At 47.7% G+C, this 9,366-nt stretch overlaps 3 protein-coding genes across 4 annotated transcripts in view; 1 reads left to right on the top strand and 2 right to left on the bottom strand.

Annotated features, from left to right (window-relative positions):
* LOC306822847 (ubiquitin-conjugating enzyme E2 C-like) overlaps positions 1 to 94 on the bottom strand; it is a 2,938-nt gene extending 2,844 nt beyond the window's left edge. For both annotated transcript variants that reach the window (XM_079342084.1, XM_079342083.1), the window contains exon 1: positions 1 to 94. This exon is cut by the window's left edge and continues 8 nt beyond it. The gene's annotated coding sequence lies outside the window, so the exon portion shown is untranslated.
* Positions 95 to 833: 739 nt separating this feature from the next.
* polr2j (RNA polymerase II subunit J) lies at positions 834 to 2,778 on the top strand. Its single transcript, XM_079340907.1, has 3 exons — positions 834 to 1,028; positions 1,281 to 1,389; positions 2,579 to 2,778. Exons 1-3 carry the CDS (start codon positions 886 to 888, stop codon positions 2,678 to 2,680), a joined length of 354 nt encoding a protein of 117 aa, XP_079197033.1. The 5' UTR covers positions 834 to 885; the 3' UTR covers positions 2,681 to 2,778.
* A 46-nt stretch (positions 2,779 to 2,824) lies between these two features.
* On the bottom strand, positions 2,825 to 8,975 carry LOC306822136 (deoxynucleotidyltransferase terminal-interacting protein 1-like). Its single transcript, XM_079340906.1, has 13 exons — positions 8,606 to 8,975; positions 7,770 to 7,840; positions 6,896 to 6,992; positions 6,723 to 6,821; positions 6,168 to 6,227; positions 6,032 to 6,088; positions 4,728 to 4,786; positions 4,595 to 4,637; positions 4,402 to 4,460; positions 4,077 to 4,137; positions 3,816 to 3,887; positions 3,279 to 3,334; positions 2,825 to 3,154 (listed from the first exon to the last, which is right to left on the bottom strand). Exons 1-13 carry the CDS (start codon positions 8,669 to 8,671, stop codon positions 3,046 to 3,048), a joined length of 909 nt encoding a protein of 302 aa, XP_079197032.1. The 5' UTR covers positions 8,672 to 8,975; the 3' UTR covers positions 2,825 to 3,045.
* Between the last annotated feature and the right edge of the window lie 391 nt (positions 8,976 to 9,366).

Raw genomic sequence — 9,366 nt, 5'->3', positions numbered from 1 at the left:
ATCGGTCCGACTGGAGACTCTTCTGATTCAAACTGAAATAACTCCCGCCCCCAAGTTTAAACCGACGCTTCCTCTCACACGCAGCCAATCAGTGCTCAGGTTTAAAAAACAAACCAGATCCTGCTGGCCAATAAGAGGGAAGCTCGAAGCAGCAACAGCGATGCGATTGGTCAAGAGGAGCATCCATATTCAAATGACGATAGTTTGGGTTTAAGAATAAAATGTAACACAAGGGAGATTATAAACTTTACTGACAAATAAATTAACCTCTAGATCCGGGGTCTCCAACAGGGAGCTCGCGGACAGGTGGACCTGCTGTGTTGTTTTATTTGGCCCATAAAAACAAGTGTAAAGTATAAATGTTCTCTTGGGCCTTGATGTAAATCTTCAGCAGCTGATTGTATGGCACAAATATGAGCTTCATTCAGGTGATGTGTGAAGAAATACAAGCCATGTGATGCATTAGCTCTTTATATTATATTAAAGTCTCTATCAGATGAAGGAGGGTTGGAGACCCCTGCTCTACACCGTCTGAGTTTTATTTAAGCTTAATTTTCTTGGTCTGTATGTTTTTGTTCATTCTTGATTCAGCATTTTTAATGAACACATATGAATAAAACTTTATAACATTTCATAAAGAACTCCAAGTAGCACTTACATTTCATTAAGATCCCACAAGATATGTATATTGTTTAATTTCAGGGAAGAACCATCTAAAGAAATCTAAAATAGAAAATGTCATTTTAAGTTTCCCTCCTGTGCAGCAGGGGGCGGTAACGACTCTGAGCTGGTTTGTAAAACCCCTTTTAACTCATCGAAAAGAAGCAGCGTCTTATTTTGAAAGAAGTACTTCCGGTGTGTGTGTGTCGCTCACTCTCAGTAAAGATGAATGCGCCTCCCGCTTTCGAGTCGTTTCTGTTGTTTGAAGGAGAGAAAAAGATCACCATCACTAAAGACACCAAAGTCCCAAACGCGTGTTTGTTTACTCTGAATAAAGAGGACCACACTCTGGGAAACATCATCCGAGCGTAAGAGGCTAACTACATGCTAACAGGCTAACTACATGCTAACAGGCTAACTACATGCGAACTATGCTAACCATATGCTAACAGGCTAAAATATTGTCCGTATAGACGTATTATTAACACAACAATGTGGAGTTTGATAAACCAAGTCAGACCTGTGTGTGTGTTCTGTCTCTGTGTGTGTGTGTGTGTTCTGTCTCTGTGTGTGTGTGTGTGTGTTCTGTCTCTGTGTGTGTGTGTGTGTGTGTGTGTCAGTCAGCTGTTAAAGGATCCTCAGGTTCTGTTTGCTGGTTACAAAGTCCCTCATCCTCTGGAACACAAGATCGTCATCAGAGTTCAGACCACACCTGACTACAGCCCACAGGTAACACACACACACACACACACACACACACACACACCTGACTACAGCCCACAGGTAACACACACACACACACACCTGACTACAGCCCACAGGTAACACACACACACACACACACACACACACACACACACACACACACACACCTGACTACAGCCCACAGGTAACACACACACACACACCTGACTACAGCCCACAGGTAACACACACACACACACCTGACTACAGCCCACAGGTAACACACACACACACACACACCTGACTACAGCCCACAGGTAACACACACACACACCTGACTACAGCCCACAGGTAACACACACACACACACACCTGACTACAGCCCACAGGTAACACACACACACACACACCTGACTACAGCCCACAGGTAACACACACACACACCTGACTACAGCCCACAGGTAACACACACACACACACCTGACTACAGCCCACAGGTAACACACACACACCTGACTACAGCCCACAGGTAACACACACACACACACCTGACTACAGCCCACAGGTAACACACACACACACCTGACTACAGCCCACAGGTAACACACACACACACCTGACTACAGCCCACAGGTAACACACACACACACACCTGACTACAGCCCACAGGTAACACACACACACACACACACACACACCTGACTACAGCCCACAGGTAACACACACACACCTGACCACAGCCCACAGGTAACACACACACACCTGACTACAGCCCACAGGTAACACACACACACCTGACTACAGCCCACAGGTAACACACACACACCTGACTACAGCCCACAGGTAACACACACACACCTGACCACAGCTCACAGGTAACACACACACACACCTGACTACAGCTCACAGGTAACACACACACACCTGACCACAGCTCACAGGTAACACACACACACACCTGACCACAGGTAACACACACACACCTGACCACAGGTAACACACACACACCTGACCACAGCCCACAGGTAACACACACACACACCTGACCACAGGTAACACACACACACCTGACCACAGCCCACAGGTAACACACACACACACACCTGACCACAGCCCACAGGTAACACACACACACCTGACCACAGCCCACAGGTAACACACACACACACCTGACCACAGGTAACACACACACACAGGAAGTAATGGTGTTATTGATGATGCGTTTTGTCAACAGGAAGCGTTTACGAACGCCATCACTGACCTCATCAGCGAGCTCTCTCTGCTGGAGGAACGCTTCAGAGTCGCCATCAAGGACAAGCAGGAAGGGATAGAGTGAAGCCCCGCCCTCATGATGTCACTTCCTGTTTGTAGTCGCAGTTTGTTTAAATGTTGGTGTTTTTTTTAAATAAATAAAGTGTGATGTCACCTACCAAAGTGTGTGTGTGTGTGTGAAACGGAGATGGCGGGACACCTGTGACATCACAGCCTCGGAGCGCATCATGATGATACGGGTCATCAAACAAGATGAATCCAGATTAAAGTGGTTTGATCCGGATCAGACTGCAGAGGGTCAACAGGTAACAAAAAGGCTTTTATTTGATTTTCTAAAAACAGTAAATATAAAAACAGAAGCAGCCAATCATCGCCTGATGGTCACATGATCAGTCCCTGCTGTCTGATTGGCTCGTCAGTTTCTACAGTTCAGGGGTCACAGTCTCTCTGAGCCTCCATGGCTCTCTGCATCTTCTCCACCATCCACAGAGGAACTGAGAACGGCTTGATCTCATCCACCCTGACGTCCGGACAGTCCCTGCACGCACACAGAGAGAGAGAGAGAGAGAGAGAGAGAGAGAGACACACACACACACACACATCTGTTACTACACACAGACAACACCTCATGTTGTGAAGGAGAGCGTTGAAGTCAGACTCACTTGTACTCGTCACTGTGGAACAGATCTTGGATATCCGCCTCTATCAGCAGGTACGCCTGAAAACACGCGTATCAGAGGGGTGCGTTCAGGTGCAGTTGTAACTTCTAACATCTTCAGTGTATTTTAAGATGTGTCGCAAATATCAGACAGAAGCGAGACGGCTGACCATGAGCCAATCAGCTGCTCCCGATTCGTCAGGAGGTTTTCTGACGAGTTTGATCATCTCGGCGTAAAACTGCACACGCTCAGCGAGAGCAGAGCCACGAGCTGATCCCCACACTAAACGTCTTTCTGACCCAACTTAAATCACCATGGCAACAGCAGGCGCTGCCGCTTCATCTGTCTTCATGTTTGTAATGATTTAGTGAGAACAGACCGGACTCAGACTATCAGGAGCACACAACACACACGAGCTGCAGATCATTTAATGACAGGATCAGTCCGTGATGTCTGATGCCTAGTTTAATAAAGAGGAAACTGGAAGTGTGTGTGTGTGTGTGTGTGTGTGTGTGTGTGTGTGTGTGTGTGTCCCCTCACCATCTTCCCTCCTGTCGCCTTCATGTGGTGTCTCTCTGCCAACCACTGCTTATCCTTCGCATCAGCTGCATACTGAGACAGACACACACACACACACACACACACACACACACACACACGTTTTAAAAATGGAGAGAGAGTTGATGTTACGGGTGTGAGGGGGGGGGGGGGGGGGGGGGAGTGTGTGAAGGCTCTGGACCCCGTGGTGGACAAACGGACATGCACACACACACCTGAGAGTGTGTGTGTGTGTGTGTTTACCTTGAACAGGTCAGCGTGTTTCATATAGATGCGTCCTCTGGTCCCGCCCATCCCGAGCGCCCTGCACAGTGACATCACAACACACGGTGACTAATTGTTTATAAACATCACGTTAACAGATTAACGCAGTGTCATGACGTCATCACATGGAGCTCGCAGACCGTCCAATCACAGAGCTCGACAGAGTCCAGGGCTGAAATACATTTGACATGCTGCCAACTAATATTTAAATGACTTCTCATCTATATCAGTAATCAATGTTGGGATACTGTCCCAACCGTCCAATCACACGCAGGTAAAGGTGAATAAGGTGGCGGTGACTCACTTGTTGGCTCGAGAGCCGAGAACAAACGTGCTGCTGGCGTTCAGTCTGGACGGATCCCACTGAGACAAACAAACACACCAGTTATCAGCCGTCTGTCGTCTGCAGACACATGTGTTAATAAAGTTTTGAATCAGTGGAACACCTGGAGGAGCACCTGTGAGAGGAGCTCACCTGTTTGTGTTCACAGACTCACCTTCGGGCCTTCTCTCTTGATGGGATCAGATTTGGGCTTCAGTCTGAGAACAGAAACAGACACAGCTCGTTCAGGTGTTCTAATCTACCTGGATACTGGTGATGATGTCACCGGCTACCTGTAGGATACTCACGGAGCGGAGAAGCTGTGAGGTCTGTCAGAGGCGGCAGACGCACCTGGACGAGCCCTCCTCTGAAGAAACACGACAATGATGTATCAATACTGTCACACCTGTCTGTCACACCTGTCTGTCACACCTGTCAGTCACACCTGTCAGTCACACCTGTCAGTCACACCTGTCAGTCACACCTGTCACACCTGTCAGTCACACCTGTCAGTCACACCTGTCTGTCACACCTGTCAGTCACACCTGTCAGTCACACCTGTCAGTAACACCTGTCAGTCACACCTGTCAGTCACACCTGTCACACCTGTCAGTAACACCTGTCAGTAACACCTGTCACACCCGTCAGTAACACCTGTCAGTCACACCTGTCACACCTGTCTGTCAGACTGTTACCTGTGTCTCACCTGTCAGTCACACCTGTCTGTCACACCTGTCTGTCAGACTGTTACCTGTGTCTCACCTGTCAGTCACACCTGTCTGTCAGACTGTTACCTGTGTCTCACCTGTCAGTCAGACTGTTACCTGTGTCTCACCTGTCAGTCACACCTGTCAGTCAGACTGTTACCTGTGTCTCACCTGTCAGTCACACCTGTCTGTCAGACTGTTACCTGTGTCTCACCTGTCAGTCAGACTGTTACCTGTGTCTCACCTGTCAGTCACACCTGTCTGTCAGACTGTTACCTGTGTCTCACCTGTCAGTCACACCTGTCAGTCAGACTGTTACCTGTGTCTCACCTGTCAGTCACACCTGTCTGTCAGACTGTTACCTGTGTCTCACCTGTCTGAGTAGAGTTTCAGGGTCATTCAGAAGGAATCGAGCTAAAAACCTGACAGACTGAATGATCGACATCTTCCTCATCAGTAACTCCAGTCTCTGTGTGTGTGTGTGTGTGTGTGTGTCTGTGTGTCTCTCTGTGTGTGTGTGTGTGTGTGTGTCTGTGTGTGTGTGTGTCTCTCTGTGTGTGTGTGTGTGTGTGTGTGTGTGTGTGTGTGTGTGTGTCTCTGTGTGTGTGTGTGTGTGTCTCTGTGTGTGTGTGTGTCTCTCTGTGTGTGTGTGTGTGTGTGTGTGTGTGTGTCTGTGTGTCTCTGTGTGTGTGTGTGTGTGTGTGTGTCTGTCTCTGTGTGTGTGTGTGTGTGTCTCTCTCTCTCTGTGTGTGTCTCTCTCTGTGTGTGTGTGTGTGTGTGTGTCTGTGTGTGTGTGTGTGTCTCTGTGTGTCTCCGTGTGTGTGTGTGTGTGTGTGTGTGTGTGTGTGTGTGTGTGTGTGTGTGTGTCTCTGTGTGTCTCCGTGTGTGTGTGTGTGTGTGTGTACCTTCTTGGGGACGGGGCTCCCTCTCTGGACGTAGTCTTCATCAGCAGGTCTGGACCTCTGTAGGGACACAAAGAACTACATCAGAACTAAACCAGCTCAGGACTGAATCTTCAAGTGCTCATTGGTTGATTCTCACCTTGATCACGACTTCTGACCCCGCCCTCTTCACCTCTGCTTCTGGAAACAGCTGTTTGGCCTGGTGATGACATCAGAGAAACCCAGTAACCACGCAGGATCAGATGATACAAAAAAAAGTGGACGACGTGACAGCGCCACAGAAGTGAAGTCAAAACAGAGCTCCTCCTGCTCACAAGCTCCGCCTCCTCCATGTTAACAGATGGGACAAAATATAAAACCAAAATACACGACAAATAAACTTTACTTGAACATTGTTGATTGATTTATTTCAGAGTTTCACTTTATTCTGAAAAGTTTACTAACAATTAGTTAACTGTTAAAAACAGTGACTGTAACATCATGATTGACAGCTCTGTTGACCAATGAGGCTCCTGCGTTGCTGCGTGCACCAGTGTGTGGACTGAACCCACCTTAGTGACCTTTGACCTTTCAGGAGAAACATGTTTAGTGTAGAGATGGATCAGCTGGTCTCTAATGAACACACTGTTCTGTACCATGTCAGTGCCCATAGTGGGGGAGGGGGGGGCGGTCAGACAACAGGAAGTGATCTCACATGTTCCAGAACGTTCCTGCAGGCCTCTTTGATCAGCTGATCTGTCTGAACATCGTCACCAACGTTCTCCTTCACGTTCTCCGCCGCTTTGTCAAAGAACTGAAACAAACACGATGTCAGCGTCACTGTGTCAAAGCTGACCCCCCCCCCCCCCCACCACTGTGACCTCTGACCTTCTGGTACTTTCTGAACACGGCCATGATGTCATCGTTGAAGCTGGGCTGAAGCACCGCCCTCAGCAGGTCCATGGACACCTGAGGATCAGTGTAGCTGCAAACACACACCAACAGATCGACGATGAGCCGGAGTGAGCGCTGCGTGTCAGCAGCTCCCGACCACACGCTGCTCACACGGATCACACTCACTTCACATGTTAAAAACACGCTCCTGTAAATATACCACAGCTCATTTTCATCTTGTTGTTCCAGGACAGAGTTTGATAAAAGCCTCTCATGACTTTAAGCATTTGATCCAGATCAGAAAGCTTCACTGACGGGTCACCAGAGGGCAGCGCTCAGTGTGCGTGCGACCTCACGGGTCCGTGACTGAAGCAGCTGGACTCAGACGATGGAACAGGAAGAAAGAGAGCAGCGTCTCTCGCTTGGTGACTGTTTAATGTCCATACAGTGATGGAAACGCTGGAGTCTGTTTATTGTATTTTATTTTGAAACTTGTCTGACTTCCTGTCTGGGTCGATGTGCTCGCTACAGTTTGACGCGTGCTCTCAGCGTATCTGGAAACACGAGCGCTGACCAGGGAGAAAAAGTGATCCTGTGCAAAGCGCCGGTCACTTCCTCCATGCAGCTCCTCAAGGTCAACTGTGTTATTGATCAAGGTCGGTGCTCTGCTTTGTGACCTTTGACCACAGTGATGAAAGAAATGAAGTTAATGTTGGTATTTCACAGACGTAACGGAGATGTAACCATCTCAGCGTTCCTCCTGAGAAAGTGGGCGGGGTTTCATCTAGGACTAAAGAGAAAGAGGAAACACGTGTGGACCTGCTAACAGGAGCAGGACCAGTACAAACCAGTATGAACCAGTACTCACCTGACTGCCATGTGTGAGCGCCGTCCTCGTCTGTGAATCTGTCTGTGCTTGATCATCAGGTTCCAGGGATTCTAAACACACACACACACACACACACACACACACACACACACACACACACACACACACTATTATGATGATCAGCTTTCTGCTGCTGGAGCTTATTAGAAACATGCAGAGGCTTTTTAGCTCGGGTACAATCACTTCTATCTGAAGCAGTTCCACTGCCCGCTTCCATCGCTGCAACACCTGTTCACCTGATAACTGCTCTCATATCTGGCAAACCCAGGGGCGTCCAAAACGGCCTTCAAAGCCCCGCCTACCTTCTCTGGTCCAATCAGATCCAGAGCATTCAGGAGCAGAATCTAAAGTTAGAAGGAGGACATACTGGCTGCTGCATTGTTGTCAGAGAAGCTTCAACACAGCAGGTTTCCTTCATGATCACACAGGAAGAGAGCAGCTCTCTGATTGGCTGATTGATCACACAGGAAGAGAGCAGCTCTCTGATTGGTCCTTTAAGAACATATACTGTGTGCAGATGAGCTGTTTGTTTAATGTTTGTAAAACATAGAAATAGATAGAAATAGATTCTGTAATGACTCAGTAACCAAGCATAAATATGGTTTCAGATCACAGACTCTGACCGATTCAACATATATTTACCGATTAATTGATAATAATTGGAAGCCATGACGTCACCTATAAGACATATTTAAAATGAAATATTATATACAAATAAAAAAGGTATCCAGACAAAAACAACATAACACCATCATGATGATGGAGCAGAAGCTAGCCAGGCTAACGCGTTAGCCTCCGTTAGCTGTGGTTCTTACCGGACTCTGGTCCGGACCGTCCTGCTCGATCCAGTCCCGGCCTCCCTCACTGCGGTGGGCTCCCATCACTCAAAGGCTGCTGGTCCAATCCGGTCTGGGTTCAGGCGAACTACTCGAGTGGGCTATGCTAAGCTAACAACAGTTGTAGCTAAATGACAGGATCGGATAGCGGGTGTTCCAAAGTACCGGTACCGGTTCGGTAGTTCTGGTGAGTGACGGTGTGTTAGCGGGAGTCAGCGGACTGTCGGGACTTCGACAAACTCAACGATATGATGAACTGACAATAAACGATAAGGACCGATGATGTTTGTTTCCAGGAAGTTACGCTTCGGCCTTTTCCGCTCAAAACAACGAAAACCCCCGAGCATCCATTTCAGAATAAAAGCATCAATATGATCAAAAAATACAAAACTAATAAAAATATTTCGTTTATTAAAAAGTTAGAATCTAAGTTAACTAAATAAATACTAATCATTTTGCAAAATAACATGTACATATTTCCAATAAATGTATTTTTAAATACCATTAAACTTTAAGTTATAGCCCCGGCATTTTGCATACCGGGGCAACAGATCAACCGAGGATGCAATCTGCTCTGCTCTTCACCCAGCCCTCACCCACCTGGACTCCAAAGACTCATCCGTCAGAATGCTGTTCATAGACTTCAGTTCAGCATTCAACACCATCATCCCTCAGCAGCTGATCGGCAAACTGGACCAGCTGGGGCTCAGCACTTCCCTGTGCAACTGGCTGCTGGACTT

Source organism: Symphodus melops (genome assembly GCF_947650265.1).
Source record: "Symphodus melops genome assembly, chromosome: 4".
Taxonomy (NCBI): Eukaryota; Metazoa; Chordata; class Actinopteri; order Labriformes; family Labridae; genus Symphodus; species Symphodus melops.
This window is presented reverse-complemented; position numbering and strand designations above follow the sequence as displayed.